The sequence below is a fragment of the Protopterus annectens genome, chromosome 12.part0, assembly GCF_019279795.1.
Source record: "Protopterus annectens isolate FY-2018-M chromosome 12.part0, PAN1.0, whole genome shotgun sequence".
Lineage (NCBI taxonomy): Eukaryota > Metazoa > Chordata > Ceratodontiformes > Protopteridae > Protopterus > Protopterus annectens.
In genome coordinates this window covers 486640127-486668054 of record NC_056746.1, presented here as the reverse complement: position 1 = coordinate 486668054, position 27928 = coordinate 486640127, and the positions used below count along the sequence as shown (strand labels likewise).

The 27928-nt window shown below is 40.8% G+C and overlaps 1 protein-coding gene across 1 annotated transcript in view; it reads right to left on the bottom strand.

Annotated features, from left to right (window-relative positions):
- FLII (FLII actin remodeling protein) overlaps window positions 1-27928 on the bottom strand; it is a 945835-nt gene that overhangs the window by 114080 nt on the left and 803827 nt on the right. The window contains exons 25-26 of the mRNA XM_044089594.1: window positions 26485-26545; window positions 2080-2208 (exon numbers count right to left, since the gene is read on the bottom strand). Of these exons, the coding sequence (XP_043945529.1) occupies window positions 2080-2208; window positions 26485-26545 (190 nt within the window). The remainder of the gene's footprint in view (window positions 1-2079; window positions 2209-26484; window positions 26546-27928) is intronic.

The window sequence follows — 27928 nt, the reverse complement described above, 5'->3', positions numbered from 1 at the left end:
GTCTTTTTCTTTGCGTTTTTTGTGAACTCTGGTAGTCGGATGGCTATCCGATGACATTGTATAATTAAATCTTCGCCCAAAATAGCTTAATGCAAAATTGTACTGACGTTTAATAGTGCGTTGGTTAAATCTAGCACAAAACCGACAACTAGCAACATCGTGGTCAGGGCCTAGGCAAGGAATACAGTAAGAATGAAAGTCCTTATGAGGTATTTGCTTCCCACAAGAAATGCAATTATTAACTTTTTCTGACATTGGTCTGGAGTAAGAAAAAAGTTTCCCCAACGGGGTACTTAGCTTTTAATGAAGATTTCAGATCTGAAACTCGAACAAGAAAATCTCAGGAGTCAGCCGACCGGCACTTGCAAACTGCTTCTGCTTCGGGCACTGCCCGGCAAGAAAGACTGAATAAAATGGCGTTGGCTGCATCTTTTATACCCCTGACGACCTGATGTCAGAAATGAGGCAACAGCAACCGATGCAGGACCCAAGACTTTGGAATTCAGGCCGACTGAGGGCAACCTGCCAGCAGGATAACCCAAATGTAATGACTGCAACAGTGAAACACGAAGAACATCCATGCATCTATTCCTCCATCATCCTGCCCAGATTCAGAAACTTGAATTTCTTCAGGAAAAGAAGTATCCATCTTTCTTTTTACCAGAAACAACTTTATAAGATCAATAGCCTGAATTAAACTCTGAGCCAGACCCAGTAAACTGCTCCTGTCTAAAGAAATTTGAGGAGTAGATACATGTTTAGTTTTCTGGTGTTATTAATAGTATCTTCCCCAGGGATGGGCACAACATTCTGACTAAACAGGGAAGCCTTTCCTATCCCCTTCTCCCAGGAAAGACAAGAGTGTCTCTCCCTTGCCCACTGTGGGGACCCTAACAGGCATACAGGATGTGGCTAACCTCCTGTTCTATAGTGGTTGTAGGTGAGACACCTGAGGGATCCAGGGTAAAAGAGGAGTGATCTGAGGTACAACTAATAGCCAAAGCAGAGTCACCCACCTGTGGCTGAGGTAAATTGCTAGCCTGCTATGGCGACAAATGCTGTTGCTTAACTTTTTCTTTTTGTGGCCAGAAGAAGGACAGATTATGGGATGGGCAGTTTGTTCCATGGTCAAGCTGAAAATGGTGTCTCTTTTTTGGGGAAAAAGAAGCAGCAAAAGCCAGTGAAATGCAAAAAGCTTTAAAAGTCACTTTTTTCAAATACAGACATAGTAAAAAGTACTTTAAAACACTTTGTCAGACCCTGAAATAAAAACAAAAATTCTTCACAGTTTTCAATTACTTTAAACAACTTTTAAATTGACAGGAAAAAAAGAGCACCCTCATTTAAAAGTACAATACAGTCTTGAGACAGTCCATTAAAACACTAACTCCTAGCTTTACAATATCTTTCCTATCTTTCCTGAACAGGAAATTGTAATTAAACAAACATTCTTTGTTTCTTTAAATGTAAAAGGTTTTCCCACAGGGAACGTATCTCCCCTAGCAAAGGAACAGCACAAGCCAACTGTCAATCCTCAAAATTCGTCCAGGAGCACTCTGTCAGTGTTTGGTGGCAGGAAAGCTCTCAAGTGCTTGGCACTCAAACCTGTCTTTTTAGTCAGCTCAGCTAGAGCTGACGATTTGAGTGCATGGAATGTGGCCTCAAGCTTTGGAACCTGGGTGGCTGTTATAACCTATGCAGAATATATCTCATATACCTAAGGCTACTGCAGCAGTCATCAATATGATGAACATCAATAGTATTTTCTCCATCAAGAATTAAAAGACTTGTAGCATGAGGTTATCACTGTAGCTGTTTCACTTCAGTATTAGCACAGAGCCATAATGCTGCTATAAATACTGATTTTTTTCTCCCAAACTGTAAAAGTAATTGAGCATGCCGCAAACAAAACTGCATGACTGTACTTTAAAACAGTTTCTTTTCAAACACTTTACCCTTTTTTATAATGATACCTGCTTAAAGCTTCTTGTCTTTAGGATCAACTCTGTCTAGTGTAACACGTTTGTAAGTTACTTTAATAAAAAAAAAAAAAAATCACAAATAAGACAAAACACTCACCTGCTTGCTGTAGGAGTCATGAAACATGTGGTTCATGACTTCTTCGGCAAGCTTGGCCTCATCTGGGTCTGCAGCTCTTCCTACCCAGGTATACACAATGCCTTGGTTATCTATACTTTCAAAGGGTACCTAAATTAACAAAAAAAAAAAAAAAAAAAAAAACAAAGTTGTCACTCATATAAACTAGATCATTCCTGCTTGCTTGTTATGCACATGGATTACAACTATTTTGTTCAGTTTACACAAATGTAGAATGCAGAAGCACATGTCTCCAATATTTCAGTTGCTCACACAATAGCAGTACACCAAACAATAAGGCATTCAAAGCTATAAAAGGGAGAGAAAAAAGGTTAACAACAGAGGCCTAAAACAAGTATTTCAGCCAACCTGAATATACAGGGTCAGGGTATCATTCTTTATCCCCAAGAATCCAAGTTTAGCAATGGACATGGGAAGATTGATGTTCCAGCGGGGGAATTGATGAGGTTTTCTCCACTCCAGGTAAGAAGCTGTAGGTGGACTCATGCATCAGTGTTCCACCTACAACAGTGAACCTTTCAGGAGTATTAAGAAGCATTTATGGAAGCTTAGTCAACTCCGTGATGCCACAGAGCACCACTAATCTATGTGAAAACAGTATGCAAACGTCTGTAGTATATGCCCTTCAAATGTATGCTGACAGCTAAAAAGAAGCAAGGCTATACACACTGCATACAGTATAGGGAAAGACTAAACTAATGGAGCAACACTGCAACAAAAAATCATGTGAAAAGAATCACAAGAATATAACCTCTCAAAAAATATATCGCTAATGGCAAGGATGCTCCTAAACTACACATACATTATACTTCTCCTGGTCACTAAAGTACAGAGTGAAAAGAAACAAGAGAAACAGAGGGGATAGGAGAGGAAAAATAATGAATATGTTGCTGTGAGTAACTTGTCTTCCCTGAGGCACATCAAAAAAACAACTTGCAGCTTGACCTAGTCCAAAATAATTAGCGTGATAATCCAACAGCAGCAGAAGTAATGCTGGCATGACATTACCAACATCAGTATTAAAAGCCCCACTTATCTTACAAAACACTATAGTTCAAAGCAGTATTGTGAGTCTAAATAACTTACCAAGACAATTCACAGCCCATTGGGATGGGATAATTAAAGCCACAGCAATGCTCGACTGAACCAGCTTACCAAACTAGTCCTGGCAATTCCACTAAAATAGCATGCATAAATCAACTTGTTATCAGTTGTGACTGTATATAAATGCTTGCTTATCTTATGTCTCTGCAATATCTGCAAATGCTAACATAAGTTACGGTCCATTGTATCCTTAAATAATGTCTATCCTTACTTGTATATACCTATGTCTTACCCTGTTAGCTCATATATTACAGCAAATAAGCCTATCTTTACTTGAATCTACCCTTATAGTACCATGATAGCTTGCATGTTATAGCATTTATTAATTGTTTGTCCTAACACCTAATTTTTATCTCTCTATTCCTCCTAGCTCTCTACCCCCTATCCTGTACTAAGAGACCTGCTTGGTTTTTCAGGACCCCTTTGTGATTTACTTGTTCCAAACGTCCCACCGTGTGACCAAGGAAACCTGTTGCCCAAGCTCAATATTTTTGCTCTCAGCTGCAATAAGAATGAAAAAAGACTAAAAGTATGTTCCACCTTGGACCTACCTATTAAGCTGTATTTTGTAGTTATACTTGACCTAGGACCTAGAGAAACCAAGCTACCAAATAGGGAACCCTGCAGCAATTTCTTTCTCCTCTAAACCCATATAGCGATCTGCCACTTTCTCCCTTTGCTATCTCTTATCTGTAGTCCATCATCCAGCTATCTCTATTATACATACTTCTGTTGCATTTTACTTTCACCCACTAGATGGCACCCTAATCCAGACTAGGGTCATACCTCATATTCTCCACCCTCCTATATATCTACTCTGTATACTATTTCCAGCTTTCTTCCCCTGACTAATTGCAAATCTCCTTGCTGTATCCCTCTGCTGCTACCTTTCTTTTCCCACCATCTAGCTACACTCTTTTCAATCCTTCCACTCCACCATTTCTCTACCAATCACCTGATTTACCACTCTCTTTCAACCTGGACATACTTACTTTGCCTCAAGAATCTGCTGCTGCTCTCTGATGGTCTCTGCAGACTCTCACTTACCTGCTCTAACCCGCTCCGTTCGCCCTGCGGGCTCACTCCGCTCCCCTACCCTGCCCCCAATTCTCACCCACCCCCAGTGGTCCTACTCTTATACTTACAAAGCCACACCCCCTCCTTCCTATCCAATAGCTATCCCTAACAGATTACAGACCAATCATACACACACACCTACTCCCTTACGGACATTTTACCCTCACTCACCTCTTACATATTTTCTATACTCCACACTCGCTCTACCCCTACCTCCTAAATCCTATTCTATTATATAATCTCCTACAAACATGCCTCTTACTCATACACTCACATATGTACAAATACCACTCCTACTTTCTTTCCTATCTATCCTTTCAATACCATACACAATTACCTTTTATGAAAACCTACAATTCACATCATCTCACCAACCCCTAAAACAAACATTGCTAATAAATGATCTTAAATCCCTAAGCCACTCAAACATAACATCCAACTCAACCTATCTATCTCCTAAATTCCACAGAGTAGCCCATCTTACATTCACGCAATATAGAAAATCGCAACAAAATTGCATTAAACTTCTGAAGCATCACTACTATCCCAATATATATCCTCTCCTTCATGGGGACATTCATCCCAACCCAGGACCAGGCAGCAACACCCTTAGCCACCCCACTCCCCCTTTCACTCCCCGTCTAACCCCAAATTCTCTACTCATAGCTCACCTTAATATAAAGAGTGATAACAATAAAGTAAGCCAACTACACGCACTACTAGATACTCACTCTTTTGATATCCTATGCATAACTGAAACCTGGCTTAAACCTGTTACAAAAGACAATGAAATACTCCCACCTGGTTATAATATCTTAAGATTAGACCAACCCACCAAAAAGGGTGATGGGGTAGCAATACTGCATAAATCTCATTTACAAATCACTTCTCTACTAATACAACCACCTCTAGACACCAATGTAGAAATCCTTATCTCCAAGCTCCAGCTCAGTGCTACAAAATCCATTTACATAATATGCACCTACATACCCCCCAGGCAATAACATCAGCACCCTAGAAAGTATCCCCTGCTGGCTTTCGGCATCCTTCCCTCAAGAAACCATTGTACTTGGTGACTTTAATATAGACTGGAACACCTGTGCCACTCTTAAACCTACAGCCCATATGCGTTCTATACGCATGAAAACCAAAGCTGCCCAGTGGCTCTCAAATGAAACTAAAAAACTAATCCTTAGCAGGAACAAAGCCTGGGCTAAATGGCGTACCACAAAAAGCATAACTGACAACCTTACTTTTAGACAACAAAGAAATGTAACAAAAAAAGCCATCCTACAAGATAAAAAGACCTATTACACACAGCTTCAACAATCCTCCCTTCACCAACCACAAAAATTCTGGTCTGCTATTAACAAGCTCCTATCCCCTGGCAAAGCTGCCACACCAAATCCAATAGGCTCTAACCCTGACTACCCACTACAAACAGCTAATGCCTTTAATACCTTCTTTACTTCAGCCATATTAAAACTGGCTAACCAACAAAACCCTGATACATCCAAACTACTAACCCAAACCACCTCTCTCCCTCCATTTCACCTAAAACTGATACCAACCTCCCATATATCATCCTTACTTCAAAAACTAAAGCCCGCAACTCCCTCAGCAGACAAATTACCAGCTGAATACCTTCGCCTAGGAGCTAAAGCTCTTTCCTATCCCATCTCTATACTCATCAACAGGACTATAAAAGAAAGTACTATTCCATCACTCTGGAAAATATCTTATATTATTCCTCTATTCAAGGGAGGTGACTCCACTGAATATTCAAACTTCCGTCCTATAGCATTACTTTCTCCTCTTGCAAAAATAATGGAGAAATGCATCCACACACAATTACTTCACCACCTACTTAGCCACAACCTCCTGGCTAATTGTCAACATGGGTTTCGACCATTCCATAGTACTAGCACAGCATTACCATCCTTTATTGACTCTATTAACAAAAACCGCAACAACAACACTCTTTCCATTGACAATCAACTGAAATTTGACACTCATATCAACGCTACAATTAAAGCTACTAACAGAAAAATTGGCTCTCTCTATAGAATCAAAGCTTTCCTAACTCCCGAAACTAGAACTACCATTGCTAGAACCCACTTAATCTCTACCCTTCTATATGCTTCCACCATTTACACTAATCTTTCTAAGCACAATCTCAATAAACTAGCTTCATCCTACAACAACATTGCCAGATTTGCCACAGCATCTCCTTATAGGACTCATCATTGTCTTAATCTTAAAACTAGGCTGGCTGGAATTACCCAACCTAATACAATTCCACCAACTTACTATTGTCCACAAAGCCCTTTATCACCCTAACAACACTCCAACTCTCTCCTCCCTCATACAACCCTACAATAATCAGAGGAACCTACTGTCTAACAAACTTCTGATACAAATTTCCCAATCAAATAACTCAGCAGGTGACTCCATATTCTCCAACTCAGTTGGCAGAACATGGAACAAACTACCTCAATACCTCTCTACACTATCTTCACTCCCACTTTTTAAAGCTAAAGTAAAACTCTTCTTTTCCAACCACTGGCTCTGCTCTTGTACCAGCCCTAGTTGAAATTTTTTTCTTTCCTGCCCTCTGTTTCCTTTATCCCCTTATTTCTTTTTCCTAATTTCTACCCCACTTGAACGTCCTCTTCAAATTAATTACATATCTATATTTATTTTCTTCTCAATTCTGTAATAGAGTAGTATTCTTGGGTATTCCTTTTTTTTTTGTTCTATGTTAAGCCTCATTTTGTACAGTGATCCTTAGGGAATTTGCAGTTGGTTATGTTAAGTTTCTTAAATACTATTATATATTCTTTATTTCTGCATTATTTTATATTATTTGTATAAGTTTAACTTGTTTTAGTAGTTTATAGCGGAGCTTTTCTCCCCGGGCCTCCACTGAAAATGGACATATATCCAGTTGGACTAGCCCGGTTAACAAATGTAAAATAAATAAATATAAACCTCTATGGCTTCTCCCAAACTATTACCACCCCCACCAGAATCCATAAACCCAGCGGCAAAGAAAGTATACTAGATTGGATCCTCATCAACAAACACCCCCTTCTCTTACAAAGTTGGCATCCTTCCCGACGATATTAGTGACCACTCACTTACCTATTTATCTAGACAAAAATCCTTTATCCCAAATCAAACTCCCTTTAAAATCACCTGCAACAAAAAACACTTTGACCCCTTAGCCTTTCAATCTGAACTTCACTCCTGTGACTGGTCACCTTTAAGGCACCTACCACTTGATGAAGCAGTATCCTATTTCAACTCCAAATTCCTACAAATTCTTGAATTCCATGCCCCTTCACGCACTATAAGAATTAGAAGCAAAGCAGCCCCATGGCTTACTAAAGAAACCAGACAACAAATCCTTCAAAGAAACAAAATCTGGTCCAAATGGAGAAACACTAAAGACCCAATCGATCAGCAGTTCTTTAGACAGCTTAGAAATGCCATCAAAAAATCAATATTTCAGGATAAAAAAAACAATTTCTTGAAACTCCAGAACAAGCACCAAAGACAACCCAAAACCTTCTGGTCAGGCATAAGCAAACTATTACATCCAGGCCACTCCAAAACACCAACTCCATCTGGTCTCTCTCCAAATTCTCCCATCCAGATAGCGGATGCTTTCAATACATTTTTTTCAGAAACTGTCTAATCTCTAGCTAACACCTTACCACCTATTAACTCTACCCCCTCATCCTCCCTAACATCCCTACCATCTACCTTTCACCTAAAACCTATTCCTACAACCTACATCTATACTCTACTTCACAAACTTAAACCTTGTACTCCCTCAGCTGATCTCCTACCACCTGAATTCCTTCAAACTGCTGCAAAAGTTCTTGCCTATCCCATTTCTATCCTAATCAATAGAACCATAACCGAAAGCTACATCCCTTCACTCTGGAAAATCTCTCACATAATCCCACTTCACAAGGGTGGTAACTCAACTGAACTCCCCAACTATAGACCTATAGCCCTACTATCACCACTTGCCAAAATCATGGAAAAATGCATACATCAACAATTTCTTGACCACATCCTCCAAAATAATCTACTAGCTGACTGTCAACATGGTTTTAGACCATCCCATAGTACCACCACCGTCCTCCTATCCTTTACGGACTGTATAAATAAACTTCGTAACAATAACATGCTCTCCTCTGCACTATTTATTGACCTATCTAAAGCTTTTGATATGGTTAACCATCAAATACTTCTCAACACACTAAATTCATTCTCACTTGACACACAAGCACTACAATGGCTCAAGTCCTACTTGGACAATAGACAGCAATCTGTCCTGTGGGACAACAACCTATCCAAACATCTCCCTATTACCTTTGGTGTCCCTCACGGATCAATCCTGGGACCACTACTTTTCTCCATATTCACTAACGACTTTTCCGCTATATTACCTCTACCTACCTGCATACAATATGCAGATGACTCCACTTTGATTTGTAAAGCTTCCACCTCATATGAACTGCACTCCATCACCCAAACTGTATTTAACCAAGTAGAAAACTGGTTCCAACAACGTTGTCTACTCCTAAACGCCAAAAAAAAACAAACTACTACTCTTCACTCCTACTATAAAATCCACCCAGATTCATTTCTCTATTACATCCATCGATGGCACAATCATAGCTCCTGACCCAACTACCAAACTCTTAGGTGTAATAATTGATAATAACCTCAACTTTGATTCACATATTAATGCTACAATTAAAACTGTAAACAGAAAACTTGGATCCTTGTATAGGATAAAACCCTTTCTCACCCCAGATGCTAGAGCTACTATTGCCCAGACCCATCTGACCTCCACCCTCCTCTAAGCCTCACCTATTTTTACTAATCTTTCCAAAAGCAACCTAAACAAATTGATCACTTCTTATAACAATATTGCCAGGTTTGCTACAGGTTCCCCATTTAGAACTCATCACTGTCTAAATCTCAAACTTCTAGGTTGGCTAGAACTTAATAACCAAATTGAATTTCAACAACTCTCCATTACCCATAATATTCTATACCAGCCTAACAAAACTCCTATTCTCAAAAAACCTCATCTCCCCCTACACAAACCTTACTACCCTTTGATCTGCAAATAAACTACTGGTAACCATTCAGAAATCCCACAATAAGGCAGGTAACTCTCTTTTCTCAAACTCAGTGGGGAAGATTTGGAACAAGCTTCCCGGTAAACTGACATCTCTCTCATCATTACCACTCTTTAAAAAACAACTAAAAATTCAACTAAAATTACAATGGCTATGTCCATGTAATAACCCAGACTAACCCCCCCCCCCAGTATTACCTTTTTTCTACATCTCCCCTCCGCTCACCCACCTTGATGAATTTAGTAAATTAATCCTCTCACTCCCCTCTTTGTGAATTATCTAAGACTTTTCTCATGGTAAACATTACTGTATTTTTGCCTTGCTAAACATTTGTACTCATCCACAGTAGAATTAAGTTACGGTATAAATCAACTTGTTGATGGATATTTTCAAGTTTATGTATTTTGGATTGTTTTTTTTTGTTTTTTGTTTTTTGTTGTTTTTTTGTTGTTTTGTACTTTTTGTTTGTCTCGTATTTATGTAGATTATAGTGGAGCTTATCTCCCCGGGCCTCTATTGAAAATGGACTTGTATCCAGTTGGACTAGCCCGGTCAACAAATGTAAACTAAATAAATAAATAAATAAATATTCTTAGGTTAACTGTGCAGAATGGTTCACCAGGCCATGGTTAGACAGCAGTGCTCCTTTTCGTGATGTTTCCTCATACAAGCTTAGATCACTTTAAAAATGGGACCAGATATATTAAACAGTTCTCCAATTAACTATAACTTAATAAACGTAAGTTGGGGTGCTTAGGCTTCAGAAAAAAATCTGCTTCCCCTTAATGCAGTCAGGAAGAAAGTACAGTTGTGTAAGATGACTTACCATAACAGTAGATGTTTGAATGACCACTGCTGGAATAGCCTTAGATTTTTGGGTTATATCCTGCCAAGAATGTAACAGCCAGCCAGCTTCCAAAGCTTTAGAATACTAAAACAATCCAACACTTTCCAAAAAGTCAGAGATGAAGCCAAGGCCGAGATATAGTAGGCTTTGATCTTGCTTGGAACTTGTTATGGGGTGTATAACAAAAGGTAATAGCCTTACACAACCATTTAGAAATAGTCTGTTTTGACATAGGTTGTCCCCTTCTTACCTTCACAAGAAATGAAAACTTGATCTGAACATCTGAAAGACTCAGTTCTGTCAAGACAGTACCAGAGTTGTCTGTGAACATCCAAGGTATGGCGCTTCCTTTCTCCCTCATTTTTAAGTTCAGGAAAGAAACCAATATATGGATAGTTTGGCTTAAAGAAAACTTGGATAATACTTTAAATATTAAAAAAGGACTAGTTTTCAAAGAAACCATGTCCTTATGGAAAATGAGGTTGGGTTAACTCACCATAAGAGCTTGCAACTCAAGACACTCTTCTTGCAGAGGTCAGAGCAATCAGCAATTTTCCATGTTAAGAACCTCAAGTCAGCCAGATTACCTGGTACAAAAGGAGCAAGTATTAGCTTCTCTAACAGAATTAAGATCGCAAGGAGGGGAGACCGGTTTACTTGGAGGCCTCTTATGCAAAACCCGGCCTCTTATGCAAAACCCCTTTCAAGAATGTTTTGTCATGAGACTTACTTGAAAGAGGAGGATCCACAGGCAGACATGCTGAAATGCCCAATAAATGAATCCCGACTGAGGAATAAGAAAGGCCATAGGACAGCAACTCATACAAATATTGTAAAACCAGAGAACAACTAGCCCTGAATGGGTGATGGTTAGGCTGTTAGCATCAACTAGAAACATTTTCCATTTCCTGACATATAGTTTTCTAGTAGTATGTTTCTTGCTTCCATTACCACCTTCTGCAAGTCTTCAGAAAACAGACTGATGTCAGGGTTTATCAAACACCTCTGTTCTTGTGTGAGTATATCCATTCTGTGACTAAGCTTGTGGTAATTGCCCTTGGTCATTTCAAAAAAAGCAGAATCACAGTTGCCTGGGTCAGAAGGGAGTTATCACAATGATCTTGGGGGATTCCCTCTAAATTTTCAGAAGCACCCTGGCCATTGGTGGAAAGGGTGGAAAAGCATACAGGAACATTCCTATCCAAGAAAAAGAAAAGGCATCTGTCTTCCACGCTTTCTTGCACAAAGTCCTACAAAAAGAAGTTATGTACTCACCATAACATTCCATCTGTGTTGTCCATTTTCATTCTTCCTCAACCATTGGGTTTGGATCCGAACCTTGGATTGGACTCTGTCATTACTATAGCTCATGGCCAACTGAAACTCTCAAGTTCCTCCCTACCCATAATGCACCAACCCCTAACATACCTCAGATCTTGTTTGCTAGATAACATAGGTAAGAAATATTAGAATAATGTTCCTGACAAAGGAAACCAATATCTGGAGTTCTATACAAGACACTGTGGTGTCTATTACATCTCATTCTTCCAAATGTCCATGAAAAAGGTTGGAGATTGGTGAATGAGGAGTTGAGGAAGAATGAAAATAGACAACACAGATGGAACATTATGGTGAGTACATAACTTTTATCTGATGTTGTCAATTTTTACTCATTCCACAGCCATTGGGACAGAGTCTCAGCTACCTGAAATCCCTGTTGGTCTCTAATGAAGGATGTTTCTGAGCATGGTTGAAGCAAAGGGTGGCCTTCCCCTTGAGACCAGATCCAATTTGTAATAAGTAATACAAGTATTAGGATTATCTTAAGTAGCAGCTGTACATATGTCATTCCATGGAACAACTGGATAAAAATACTGACAAGATTGCCATGGTTCTAGCAGAGTTGGCTCTTAAAGGTTTTGACAAAGAAATGCCCACTTTATTATAGACGAAGGATATGCACTCAATAATCCATCTTGCCAATGTTATCTTGGTAACAGATTTGCCTAGTTTGTTGTCTGCAAAGGATATAAATAACTGATCTGACTTTCTAATCTCTTTTGTTTTGCATAAGCAGAAATGCAACTGTCTATGAACATCCAACAAATGTAGCATATATTCACCTTTGTTTTCAAATTTTGGAAAGAAAACAGGCAAATTAAGAGACTGGTTGATACTGAATTCTGACACCACTTTAGGACAGAAAAAAGGTTGCCTCTTAATGTCAGCCTATCCTTAAGGAAAATCAAGTAGGGAGGTTCAGAGGATAATGCTTTAAGTTCTGAAATTCTTCTGGCAGAGGTAATGGCCACTAGAAATACTGTTTTCCAGGTTAGAAATTTAAGATCACATCTTCCTGCTGGTCCAAAGGGAGAATGGATTAAGGCCTGCAGTAGAAGATTCAAATTTCATGGAGGAGGAGGAGGGTCTTTATAAGGTGGTGTAAGTAAAATAGTACCTGTTAAGAAGGCCTTGCATATCTTAGTAGAGGCTAAGGAAGAATTGTCAGCTCCCATATGAAAGTTAGAGATTGCTGCTAACTGAATTTTAATGGTAGAAGAGCTAGCTCCTTTATTGAACATTTCTGCCAAAAACTCAAGTCATTGTGTAGGGGCTCAAAAGGTACTGATATGTTTTTGATGGGCCCAACAAACAAATCTCTTCCATTTTCTTTTGTAAATTTTCCTAATAGAAGTTTTATGGGAAGATAAAAGTTTATGACGTACAGGAGATGACAGCATAGGTTGTCTGGCTATTAATGAAGTGGAGAAACCATGCTGTTAGCCTGAGGTTTGAGATATTTGGATGAATCATGCCTGTCGGGTGAGACAGGAGGTCTGGAATCGGATCCAGAATCCAAGGTGGGCAAATAAGATGAGGCCAAAGGAAGGGGAACCAAACCTGTTAAAGGCTAGTAAGGTGCAATGAGGAGGACTTTGAAATTCAACCTTTCAGTTTTCTATAGAAACCTGGCAATCAAGACAGTTGGAGGATAAGCATAAAGAAGCCTGGAGGGCCAATTGTAGAGCAGAGCATCCCTTGCCGATTCCCCTGGTGGGGGGATTAGGGCAAAAAAGCTGCTACACCCGCTGTTTATGGGAAATGCAAAAAGATTGCAGCAAGGCTGGCCCCACTGAAGGAAAATCGCTTCCACCACTTGTGTTGAGAGCACTCTGTGAGGTAATAGAATGGACCTGTTCAATTTGTCTGCTATCATGCTGGACTTCCCTGGAATGTGCATTGCGATCAGAAAGTGGTTGCAGGAGATAGCCCATTGCCACACTCTTGAGCGCTTCTCAACACATGGGATAAGATCTGGTGCCTCCTTGTATGTTGATGTACCAAACTACTGGCATATTGTCTGTTTGAATCACAACTGTACCTAGAGATAGAGCATCCTGAAAAGCTTGCAACTCTAAAAGCACTGCTCTCATCTCCAGGACATTTATATGCAAATTAGCATCTTTGAGAGACCAAACGCCTTGACTGTTTTCCCCAGGAAGTGCCCCCCACCCAATCTGGGATGCGTTCATGGTCACTATGGCCTTCGGTTGAAGGAGAATGAACAGACGGCCTTGTAGAAACTGATCTGACCTTAGTCACCACCAAAGATATCTTTTTCATGCTTGCGTGATCCTTATTTGAACTGACATCTGCTGATAAAGAATTGACCATTAAGATGTTACCATCCACTGAAGAATTCTAATATGGAAATCTTGCCAGGGTGACTAGAATTATGTCCATTGACACTGATCTAAGGGCTTGAAGAATCAATTGGGCTGAAATTTTGGTGATGTGAACAATTTTCATGACCTGGAATCTCGTTGTCTGAACTTTGGCTAGGGGAAGAGAAGCTGTTGCAGATACTGTATTGAAACTTGCTCCTATGAACTCTAATGTTTGAGATGTCTGCAATTAAGATTTCTTGTAATTTACTGAAATTCCTAGAAAGGAGCAAGTTTGGAGTACCTGGTTTCTCGCTAATATGAAAAGCTGCCGGGTCGAGGAGGTGAGGAGCCAATCTTGTAAATATGAAATCACTCGGAATCCCTGTAGTCTCAAGTGAGCTGTCACTATTGCCATGCATTTGGTGAACACCCTGGGAGCTGTGGTGAGACCAAAGGGCAGGGCTCTGAACTGGTAATGGCTGGCTCCCAGCCAAAAATGTAAGAACCTTCTGGACCGCCTGTTCATTTTTATGTGATAGTACACATCTTGAAGGTCTATCGAGCACATCCAATCATTCTTGCCTAGAAACAGCAGGATGGACTGAACCGTGACCATCCGAAACTTTGAGCGTCAAACTACTGACATCCAGAACAGGTCTCCAGTCCCCTGTTTTCTTCAGCACTAAAAAGAATCTGGAGTAAGTTCCGGATTCTCTCTGGTATGGTGGGACCTCTTGGATGACTTTTTTCTACCAGCTTTTGTATTTCTAGTGCTGCTGCTTTCCTCTGATTGGGTAAACATTGCGGAAACTTTTGTGAGGACGGGTGGGCAGGAAAAGGGAATTACATAACCTCTGGAAATAATCCTTTGCACCCATGTATCTTCTGTTATATCTAACCAGGCTCTCTGGTGCAGGGATAAATGACCCCCGATTGCCTACAGGAGGGAACAATCGGGCCTCCTTTCAGGAGTGCTGGTAGGGCCGGGTCAGAGAACGCGTCTGTAGACCCTTGGTTTTGCGGCCACCTCTGCCACATGGGCGGCGTCTTCCATTAGCATTCCCCCTCTGCGGGAACCATCTCCACGTGGATTTTGGAAAGGACCCTGAGATTTTTTTGAACCACATTTTCCGTCCCACTCGTTGATTCCTAGGGAAGGTCCTCTGAGGGGTCGAAAAACATATTCCTATAGCAGAGAGAGTCTTTGCATCCTTTTCACACCCGGAGAATGTATCCTTCACATTGGGGCCAAATAAGTAAGATCCGTCAAAGGGAACACTGACAAAAGAAGACTTGAAGGGTTCTACAAAATCACACAAGTGCATCCAGGCATGCTCCTTATTGAGATACCTGAACCCACTGCCCTTCAGGTTCCCTTAGCTGCAAGAGAGACAAGCCTCATGGATGAATTTCAAATGGATTGTAGGGTTGCCAACTGCGAGACTACCAAAGCTTCAGTCTCGGTGGTAGTGGTACCTGAAAGAATATTTGACAGTTCTTTTATCAAATCTCTTTGCAACCTAGTGAAATGTGCCAAATAGTTCAGCGACCTAAGAGCAAAAGTTGCTTAAGTGTAGGCACACTTCCCACATCTGTCCAAAGCCTTAGACTCTGTGTTAGGGGGATGGACAGTGGAACTTTGTTCCACAAGTGCATTCTTCATGGCCACTGCCATGACCATGACATCTATTGGTACCTCCTTGCACCAAAATTCCCTTCTTGTTGGTAGTGCCAGAGTATGGTGTGGTCTCTTGGGGATAGATTCAACCACATTAGGATGTTTCCACACCCGTTGAGAGATCAAATCAATGAGTTCATCAGCAGACGGGAGTTATCCAGGAGGTAGATGGGCTAGATCCAAATGCCTCCAGGAACAGAGATTCTTCCGGGGAAGGATTTTGGGAGGACCAGCCACCCCGATGTTTGAGGACCTCTAGAATGTCTCCAAGTGAGACATCTTTGAGAAGTAATTTAGGGAATCCCTCCCCTTCATCAAAATTGGTGTCTTCTGTGACATATTCCTGTTGGGAATCTAAGTGCCTCCTTTTGCACTTTCTCTTCTAGGGTACTTCCTCAGTGGGATGTTCCAGGGAAGTGTCAGAAGCAATGGTAATACCCTGCTGGGTAGCCTGGAGAGGTTGGAGTGGCTGTCCCTGTGGAGCCGAATGTCAAGGCTCAAGGCGCAGACACACACGAGATGTTGAAGGAAGATCTGAGGGGGAAGAGACCTTCCATGTCGTTAAGGCGGAGAACACTCTCTCCACTAACTCAAAGACAGACCATCCTGGGGAGAAGGAAAACAATGGAGCCGAGAAGCCATGCTTCTGCTCCATCGGCTCCGTCTGCCCAGAAGGCAATCCACCCGAGGCAGAGGTCGAGGCTGAGCTGTACAAAGCCAAAGCTCCAAGAGGCAACGACAGCTCCGAAAAGTTTCGTGTCAACTCCAACACCTTGGATCCGACCAGGATGCTACTGCTCAGAGAGTCATTCTGCTCCAGACTCAGAGCTGGGGTGCTCAGGGGAAACCCTTTGATCCGAGGATACGACTATCCTCGGATCTGATCCTGACAGTCTTGGGAAACTTGGATCCAGGGACTCCGAAACGAAGTAATGAATCAGAGAAGGAGGCGATACTGGAGGGGTAGAGCTAGCCAAGACTTCCTGACCCAAAGGGGTAGGAGCCGGGAGAAACCCCATCTGTGTCTGCACTGAGAGAGAAATTTCCTCATTATTCTATCCACATCTTCTTCAGTGAGACTCCTGGAAGAACGCGATGAAGCAACTGATGGTGATTTGGAATATCGTCTCCCTAGGAAGGAAGAAGGGACCCTAGAAGGCACTGGGTCTATGCAGGGAGAGTATCTGGTCCGACAAAGTAATTTAGGATCTGACATACTTGGATCCAAGGACGTTTTGGGGGATCCTGTCGAAGTCTACAAGCTGGAGGGCTTCAGATCTGACCTGAACTTTTTTTGTGGCAGCTCCATTGAAGACGGAGTCGAAGATCCTGACTTCTTTGAGGACTTTTTTGTAGCCTCCTATGAAGTGATCCTAGGGGATGAACTCCAGATATGGCTTCTAAAATGGTAGTAGGCAGTTGTTTTTAAGGTCTTTTATTCCTCCTGGATTAAATCTCTTGCAAATAATCCATTCCACATTAAGATGCTCTGGACCTAAACAACAGATGCAAAGATCATGAGTGTCCGAACAAGGTAGCTTATGGTCACATTTCCTACCCATTTTAAAGCCTTTTTCAGATATTTTGAAAAACAAAGACAGCAAAAAAATTTTTTTGGAAAATGGTAAGGAGGAATGAAAAAATTAAAAGTACCAACAATGGTACAAGAGAATACGGTAATGGTGTAAGAAGAAAAAGTTATATACAGAGAGAAATGTTACAAATTTAAAATTTTTAAAATGTTAAGAAATGAAAAGATAAATACCAACAACACTAAGTGTACAAAGGAATTAAAAAAAGGGAGAAAAAGTTGTTGAAATATCACTTATCTTTAAATTCACTCGAGAGCAAAGCTGACCATGTCTATATGTGAAAACAACAAACGATATCATTGGTATTTAGGGTTTGGTGCATTATGGGTAGGGAGGAGCTTGAGAGTTTCAGCTGGCCATGAGTTATAGTAAAGGCCAAGTCAGATCCGAGGTTCAGATCTGAACCAAATTGTTGAGGAATGAATGAAAACTGACAAAGTCAGATCAGAATCTAGTGACTTGATTGTTCAGGTAAGAGGCAAAGAGGTTTACTTGAAGAAGTCCCCACACAGATGGATCATATCTTGGAAGACCTCCTGATCTAATTTCCATTTGATGGGGGGTCTGCCTTGGTCCTGCTCAACATGTCTTCCACACAATTTTGCTCTGAAATAATGTAGGATGCCTGTACAGTGAAGACTGCATGGTGAATCTATATCCCAAGCTAACATGGATAGTCTACAAAGGAGGTACATACTGGCATCCATTGTTGCTTGTTGACGTACTACATGACTGTGGTACTGTCTGTAACCACTTGAAGAGATCCCAGGGACCAAATATGGTGCAGACAGTAGAGAGTCTTGAGCAGGACAACCATCTCCTGGATTTTTATGTGCTTGCATCTGTCCTTGATGTTCTACACTCCCCACACTTTCATCCCTCTTGAAATTGCTCCAAAAGCAATGTCTGAAGGGTTTGTGGTGACAGACTGTTTTGGAACAGGGAGGGAGAAGGGAGACCTGTACTTAAGGATATCTGTTGTCTCCATAAAACATTTATCTTCTGACAAATCCCAGTACTGGGATCTGAAAAGATAATGGGTGTTGATGCTGGGACCAAAGAGACTTCAGATAACAGTGTATCCTTCTCATGTGGAGTCTTGCCAGGGAAATCATGAAAATCATAGATGCCATGGGACCCAGAATTCTGAGGTATTCCTCACAGTAACCAAAATCCTAGTGGAAAACATCAGAAATAAAGATTCATTTTTTCCTTGTGGAAGGAAAGCTCTTTGAATTGGTGTGTCTAGTTGCCATCCCAGGAACACAATTCCTATGTGAGGGAGTCAAGAAAAACATTTGAATGTTCTCTTGGAATCCCAGCTTGTGCAAAAGATCTCTCACCCAAGATAGAGACTCCTGACATTTTGAAAAAGACTCAGTAAAAATAAGCAAATCACCTAAATGTGAAAAAATGTGGATACCCTGTAGCCTGCAATGAGATATAATTGGAGCCAGACACTTTGTGAACACTCTTGGTGCAGTGGATAGTACAAAAGGTAAGGCAGGGAACTGATAATGTGATACAGACACAGAAAGGCTTAAAAAATGCCTGAAGTTTGGATGAATAGGGATGTGATGACAAACATCTTTTAAGTCTAGTGTTACCAGGAAACTTGAAAGAGGACGAAGAGGTAGCAGGTTGGGAAGTTACATCACTATGAATTTGGTCACTACCACAAACAGATTTAGGAAAGAAAGATCTAGAAAAGGACTCCAAGCATTTTCTTTCTTTCCTTCTTGATTTTGGCACTGAGAACATCCTTGAATAAAACCCTTCTCCGCCTGGGAAGGAGGAACTGGTTCACTCCTTGGGACAGCATGTGATGCAGAACAGGAGGAAACAAAAGAGTCTGATCTACAGGATGAAGCATGACCTCCTGGAAGGAGGAATTTCCTCCCACTGCCACCTGTAGCCCAGCTGAATGATTTTCAGAACCCAGTTGTCTGAAACAATCTGTTGCCAAAGAGAAAAATGGAGATTCAGACTTTCTGGAAGGGAAAAAGGGCCAGAGTGGGAGTGGGTCACAAGATCTCTTGAATTCTCAGACTGTTAGGCTGTCCTTGGTTGTGGGAGGTTTGAGACTTCTTTGCGGAATCACCTTGCCACTTCTTCTTAAATGTCTGTTTACCTGAATTCTATCAAGACTGTTTATTCTTTTTTATTTGGCCCAGTTAGGATGAGGAAAAAAATAAATCCCTTGGACAATTTGGAAAAAAGAGGGCTGAACATTTTTAAGAGATTCCCTGGATCAGTTTGCCCTTTTCATTGCACTTTTTGATCAACTCTGCAGCAGAGGGACCAGACATTAAATATCTAACAGAGAATGTAAAATCTAATTTTTTGAATATGGGAGGGTCCGAGAATTCCATCCAAGCAAACTTCCTTAAAATAGACCAGTGGTCAAAGCCATGCAAAATGTATCAACAGACATCATACACACTGCAAGCAATGAGTAGTGACCTGTGCAATAGAAGAAACCAAGTTATTTAAAGCAGTTTTTTTCTTCACAAGAAGAAACTGTAGATAAAATATTCCTCATATTTTCACAATATGTCAGAACAAATTTTAACATATGAGCCTGACAATTTAACTGAAAATCAAAGTTGTAGAAGTTTACACTTTTTCCATACCTATCAGATGTTCCCATCTTTATTAGAAAGAGTTGGAATGGAATTAGCTAAGTGCTTAGCAGCAGTGGAGTCAACTAAGGCTATAGCTGCTGGGTCAGGTTTGGGAATAGCGTATAAACATTTAAAATACTGAGGAACTTTATACATCCTGTTTTTTAAGAACAGTTGGCTGACTATCAAGAAAATGGCAGGCAGTAAGGCACACATCCTCTAAAACGGACAGGACAAGAGGAATAGCTGTAAGTTCTGGAAAATCCTTCTCTAACAACTTAAAAGTATTTTCTGAGACTGAGAAACCTCATTGTTCTCCCACTGAAAACACTGGGGCATTCTAGCAATAGTGGCAGAGAAAGAAAAACCCTCACAGAAGAATCAGAAACTAAGCTCGCCTCTAAGTCTGAATCACAAATCTTTGGACAAAACTATGAATCCATTCCTGGATCTTCCTGTTCAGATTCAAAACTTTGAATCTCTTCAGGAAAAGAGGCATCTCTCCTCCTTTTACCAGAAACTACTCTAGAAGAAGATGAATAGCCTGAATTAAACCCTGAGCCAGTCCAAGTAAACTACTCTTATCCAAAGGAATTTGAGGAGGAGTAGATACATATTTGGTTTTCTGTTTCTTTTTGACAGGAAAAATGGACCAACCATGTTACTAACAGCAGCTGCTACTTCCCCAGGGATAGGCACAGCATTCTGATATAAAAGGGAAACCTTTCCTGTTACCTCTCCCTGGATTAACAACAGTGGCTCTCCCTTGCCCACGGAGGGGATTCCAACAGTCACAGAGGACATGGCTAATCCCTGGTCCATAGAGGTTGTATATGCCACACCAGAGGGATCCAGGGTAAAAGCCGAGTGGTCTGAGGTATAGCAATGGCTTCAGTACAGTCACCCACCTGCTGCTGAGGCAAAGACTGTTTGACTTTTTCTTTTTGTTGTTGGAAGAAGGACCGACTGTGGGACTAACAATCTGCTCCACAGTCAAGCCGAAGATTGTGCCTCTTTCCCTGGGAAAACAAGCAGCCAATGCTGGTAAAACTGCCAGTCCACAGAAGTTAAGTTTTTTAACAACAAAAAAAGCATAGTAAAAAGCACTTTCAAACACTGTAGCAGCTCCACAAAAGAAAATTAAACAGACTTTCTCCACAGAAAATATGTTATCAGTTAGTTTGCGCTTTTTTAAAACTGACAGAAAAAACGAGTTCTCCATTTAAAAGCACACTACACTCTCAAGACAGTCTGTTAAAACACGACACTCCTAGCTTTAAAATAACTTTCCTGAAGAGGAAAGTAATAAAACATCAGTAAATATAAGAAAGGAAATGTATCTGTCCAGCAAAGAAAAGCACAGGCCAGCTGTCAATCCTCAAATGCGCACACTCTTTGATAGCAGTAAAGCCCTGAAGGACTTGACACCCAGACTTATCTTTTAGTCAGCTCATCTTAAGCTGCTTGACAGTTTGTGTGCATGGAAGGTGTCCTGAAACTTTGAATGCTGGCCAATTGTTATATCATTGGCAGGATATAACCCATACAGCTAATGCTAATACAACAGTGATCAATACGAAGAACATATGCATTGTTAAATCTTGCTACATAACTATAATGTGACATTTCCTAGCCTCCTCTGATACTCCAAAGCTGTTCCAAGTTGGCCAAAACATTTATACGTTTTACAAAGTTCTTCTGTTTGTAGAAGTTTGTGAACTTATTTCCAATGATTTCTGATACAGCAGAAATTCTGCCTTTTGTTATAAAGCATTTGTTACTGCCCTTGAGCTCAAAACCAGTTTGTTTTACATTAAGAGCATTATATTCTGCACTCTGGTGGAAGCAGAGAGCCGATTCAAACCATCCAAGTTGGGAATTGCTGGTGGAGGACTTACTGTGTTTTTATCTGATTGGCCTGAGGGCTTAGCTGTGTAAAGTCTTTCATCCTGCTGGTATAAAAGCCGATGTGCAAACATGGTTACCTGTGCCTTGTATACAAGCAAATCTCTCCAGTTTCAAATCCTCTATAGGTAATGCGTACCATACTCTTCTATTGTTCATAGCTGCTCTAAGAGCTGCCAGTTTGTGCAGAAAAACAGCACCGCTGCAGGTCAACTTATAGTATACTACTAAACACTCTTACTTAGACCTTTAAGTGAGCCTCCCCTCCTCCTTTCCATCTTCTAAGGATCTGGTACAATGGATAGATGGTTCCTTGTCATCTCTCTTTCTGGCCAGATGGACATGGACATTATGAGGCAGTGTAGTAACTGCCTCATGTTCACTGACAACCATTTAATTTTAGAACAGACTACATAAAGAGTGTGAGAGATGTAGATACACAATGTCATTGGAGATAAAGTTGTCACATACACACAAAAAATGCAAACCAGTTTATAAGCGTTAAACCCAAAACATTCACTACCAACCCTAAGGAACAAACACAGAGACCCATGTATGCAGAGGTCCTCACATGTAATCTACCCAAACCTCCAAAACCTCCTAAAAGCATCTCTCAGTGACCCTGCAAATGGTGTCCCTTTCCCTGAGAAGACACACACACAAAAAGACACCACCTCACACAACACAACTCGGAAAATCATATTAGCCCATAAAGCAACACACCGCACAGCCAAACATTTTTGCTATTAGGGAGTCCATTGTAAAACATGCTGATGTCCCCTTTACCAGGCTAAACAAGAAGAAGATCACAGTAAGCTGTCTGTCTGGAGCCACTATCCACCTGATCAAGCATGCACTTAGGTCTTTAAACCAGACGTACCAGTATGACGCAGTTATTGTCCACGTGGACATAAACGACCTGAGATGTACCTCACAGGATTACATGAAGACAGACATGGTGGAGCTCTCTGAATATGTGTCCTAGGCAGGTATGAATCTAGCCTTGAGTAGCATCCTACCTTTACCAATGATGATGCCACAGTACCAACAACAGAAAAAAAAAAGGATTGACCAACAACTGGCTTAGTTTCCGGTGTCACAACAAAGGGATCCAATAACTGCCAGTCTGTGGAGACATGACTGACGAACCACAATGTTTTTGCCAGAGATGGTTTGCACTTGTCACCACTTGGCTTCCGGATACTGGCAAAAACTTCATCCAACTTCATAGTGCCTTTTTTATGTCATGCCAAGTTTTTAAACCCTCCAACATAAAAATCACTCACAACTACCTAATGGTACTGATGCTCAATGCTAGGAGTTAAAACAAAAAACTGCACTCCCTGAAAGCATTATCACCCTGGAGAATGCAAACATATGTGCAGTCGCAGTCACAGAAACATGGTCCAGAATCATGTAAAGCACCCCAGCTATCAAAAGCTACAATGCTTTTCATACATTTCGATCCCACTTAGCTCAGGATAAAACAAAGTGAGAAGGTGTCCCAGTGTCCATAAAGGACAAGCACACTGCTAGACTGGTCCAACAACATGTGTCGCTAGAGCTGCTCCAGGCCCAACTAACCATGGGTGTAACCCTCTATCATTTCCTTTCTAAATTAAGATCCCCTAACATGAATCTGGAAAACCACACCTCCTACCTAAACCTCTCAACATTCAGCCTAACACCATACTTATAATGACCCCTCCATAAACTGGGAGACTTATATGACTCATAATTCACTTACACAGAGGTTTTTGGACAACTAGTTATCTCCCGACTAGAGGTAAAAATATCCTAAACCTAGAACTCATGTACATGGGGGATGCTGCTCCCTCCCATGCATTAACTCCTCTCAGGTAAGATCTGACCACAAAATGATCTCCTTTAGTATTAAAACTAACCTAGGACCCCCATCAAACTCCAAACCTATTAAGAACTTTGTTACAGCCAAATAAGTCAAATTAAGTAACAGCTTATCAAACTTCCAAGCACCTCCAAACCTGGATGACACTGAGGCCTACTCTGAGCTGTACACAAAAGCACTGTACAACCATATTCATAGCTGCATTGAGAAGGCAGTACCTATCTGAGTCAACCCTACGAGCCCCAGTGGACTTTCAGCATAAATAGGCTATTCAACAACAGGAAAAAATTTCTCTAAAGCCAAGAAGAAACAGACAAAACAGTGCAAAAAGAAACGCACCAGTCTCAACAAATTAGAGATCTGGTGATATCTGCTAAAGAAACTATGAGGCAATGATAGCCTCCCAGGTGAAAGATAACTATAAGGCTTTTTTTAATTATGTTCGTAACCTCAGGGGGAAATGTTCAGCAATGTGCCGAGTTAATCATGAATGCCAACACTTACACTCAGCCTGAAACTATAGCAAACTTGCTGGCCAGAAAATTCAGTTCAACCCCCCTCCCATCACCTACTACCACACCCAAAGAAATACCCATAACCATCCCCCTACTGGTCATTATGAGGGAACAAGTCCTTACTGCGCTCACTAAAGCCAAAAACACAGCCTCCATGGGTCCCAACAACATTCCAGGATGCTTCTTACATAGCTTAAAATAGAATCTATCAGGACCTCTAAAAACTCTCTTTAACCACAGCCTCCAAGCAGGCTTTGTCCCAGAGGAATTGAGGACTGCAACAGTCATCCCTCTGTACAAGGGGGGCCCATCAACTGACCTACAGATCTAAAGACTCATATGACTGACCAGTCTTATCTGCAAGATCATGGACAGATCATGGACCTGATTATTAATGACACAGGACATCTCCAAACACTGGACCAGACCCAATTTGGCTTTGTCAATTAGAGGCCTTGCCTGCTCAATCTGGTGTACTTCTTTGAGAAAGTCACTAGGGCCACAGATGAGGGTAAAACAGTACACACTGCTTATCTAGACTTGGCCAAAGCCTTCGACAAAATCCCCCACTTAGGGATCACAGATAAACTTACTGAGTAAGGCATAAATCCCTACATCATTAGATGGATAGCAATCTGGCTCATTGACAGGGCACATATTTGGCCAGATAAGTGAATCCACTTCCAATAAGAAACCTGTTAATAGTGGTGTCCCACAGGGCTCAGTGCTGGGAACCCTCCTGTTTGCTATATACTTCTCTGAAGTGAAGGCCAATGTTAGGGGCCTCTGACTCACAAGTTCACAGATGATTATAAGCTGGAAGCAATCACCGAATCCCCAGACAAAGCTGACATCCTACAAACAGGCCTAAAAATTACAAACAACTGGTGCCAAAACCATGGTGAGACAAACTGCTAAAAAATAAGTAATCATACCCTTTGGTAAATCAGATATCCCTGGAAATTATAATACTGATATCACACCTTTAAAAGTAGTCCCAGTGGTGATGAACCTAGGAACACAGATAGATAGCTACCTGGTGGTCAAAGTTTAGGTTACTATCGTAGTGAGGAAATCCTTCTGTGTGGCTCAACTTATAAATAAAGGCATGGCATCGAGTGCAAAGGAAGTCATAATGCCATTGTACTTGGCTTTCATCAGGCCCATAATGTAGTACAATGCTCCCTTCTGCATGTACCTAACCAGGCACTTACACCAAATGGAGTGGCCCCAGGGGTTTCTCGCTAAAAAAATACAAAGCATAAGACACACGTCTTATGCAGACTGATTAAAAGCCCCATCCCTTTACTCTGTCTCATATCGTTTATTGAGGAATGACTTACGCCTGACCTACAAGGCATTCTCTGATCCAGCCCTGATGAAAATGTTACATATTCGCAAGAAAAATTATACAAGGGTTACATGTTCCATGGATCTGAACCTTATTTGTGACTCTAACAGAACTTGCTGGAGAGATAGATTTGTGTCCCAAAGGTCTATACTGTAAACTTCCCATATTCGTAAAACAAAGTCTGTCCCTCACTCTCTTCAAAAAGAATTTGGATAAATGGGTAAGGAGCTGTAAATTCACTCCTGGGGTACTGCCCATGTCCCTTATGGACACAGGCAGTCTGTAAAATACCTCAGGGCTCCAACACCCACACAACCACATCCCATATCTGGGGAATTAAGATAAAATATTGTCATATTCCTGGGTATTACGGCCTAGGCTTGTAAAGGTTCTTGTGCCAGTAGCCTAGTAATCACCTATGAATATATGAACAAACAGCAGAATTTGTCGCTGACATTATGCTGCCACCTGGTGACCAAAATATGAATATATGACAAGATAAACGACGAAGCTTCAACATAACCATCAAAAATGGTAATACAGTCTTCCAGGACCTTCCAGCTTTTCATTCAATGTGTGTGGTCATAGAGGCGGCAGGGAAACAGAAACAACTTCATTATTTTTATCTTGGATTGTCAAAATTCAAATTAATTTATCACTTTATTGTCAAGTATGGTTACATAAAATTTGAATAAAATATATTTTGAGTAAAAAAACAGGGAAGCATCAGCAACAAGATAAATGATGACACAGTTGACCAGGAGGAAATGAATCAGAAGTGGCACATCAGTGAAACATGTGAACCTGTTTGGTCTTTACAAGTAAATGAAATAATGCAGAGCAACCAGAAAAGCAAGAGAGTATCTTAACTGCAGTGATCATTAAAAATAAGTCTGAAATAAAGCATGTCAAAACTACAGAGTGCAATTGCTTCAGACAGAGACTGTGGGAAGAAATTGATGCAGGCACTAACCTTAAGGATGTAACAGAACTCGGAATTCAGAAGGCTGGCATCTGTGGCAATCTGAATGCATCTGAATGAGAAAAATGAGATGTTATTGGTACTTGATCAATCAGCAACTTCATACTTAAATAATACAGCTTACACGATTAAACAACATGCGGTAGACTTTTTACTCATGAAACCAGTAAAATAATGAAATCAGACTTTAGGAAACACTTTCAGGTTTAAAGATAACCAATAAGAAACTGCTAAGACTGTCAGAATGCAGTTTTATTTATTTTAACATTTGCTGACCGGGAAAGCCTGACTAGGACAGAGCCTATTTTCAGCAGAGGCCCAGGGACAAACACTCCAGACACGTGTCTTTAGAATGTGGGAGGAAACCGAAGTACTTGGAGGAAACCCACGTGAATGCTGTGAAGCTATGCAGACTCCACATATAAAGCACCCCACCCGAGAATGAAACAGGAGAACCTCTTGCTGCGAGGTAACAAAGTTAACCACTACACCACTCTGTCCCCCAGTTATGCAACACTCTCCTAAAAGTGCAAGTTAATTCTGTGATACCCCCCATCACTTTTACAGGTATCTCTTCCAAGCTAGATTTCTTTGTTGCTAAAGGTCCAAAATCAGGGACCGAGTTTAAATAGTGTTCTTGTAAACTTAGACAATTGTTAGAATAATATGTTTTGCATTTGTCAAGAGAAAAACACAAATTTTGAGAGGCAAACCAAAACTAAGAGGCAAAACTCTGGACATTCGCTGGAATTTTGGACAACTGAGCGGTATGGTTGCCAATCAACACTGTTAGCATATGGGGGTAACACAATAATGCACGGCTTGTCTCTTGACTACCATATCTGAACCAATCAGTCCAAACCCATTCACTCAAAATGAATACAGCAAAAAGAAAAAATCAACACAGCTGTAATGCATGGTCATTTCCCCTGCACTCTGCAACTAATACAACTAATTCCAAAATTACCAGAATTTTGAATAGGTCTCTTGATGTCAACCTGTTTTGGGATATTTGAAACATTCTTCAGATAATTCAAATGTACAACAAATGGCTCTGTCTATGCAACTGTATTAGTATCAAACGAAATACCTGCTTAAACAATGTGCAAAGGCTCTCATCAATCTTCTCAGATCTTGTAGTTAGAACTCACTGGCCGTCTTAGTTATAGAGAAGTACACAGTAACAAGCAACCTGCACTACAACCAGTTTTAAAGGGTCTAGCAACATTTGCAACCCCTTTATTGACAAAATGATACCAGTAATACAGCAAATTGCAAGGTTCTTTGACAGCAACCAATGTTTGTGTTCTTTCTGCCACTCAGTTCTGTCTGGTGCCCCTTACTCTACAAAGTAGGAGGTCAGAGAAGGTGAAAGTCACAGTTTCACATGCAGCTTGGTATGCTTAAGTTGTGTACTTATAATAACACTATGCTG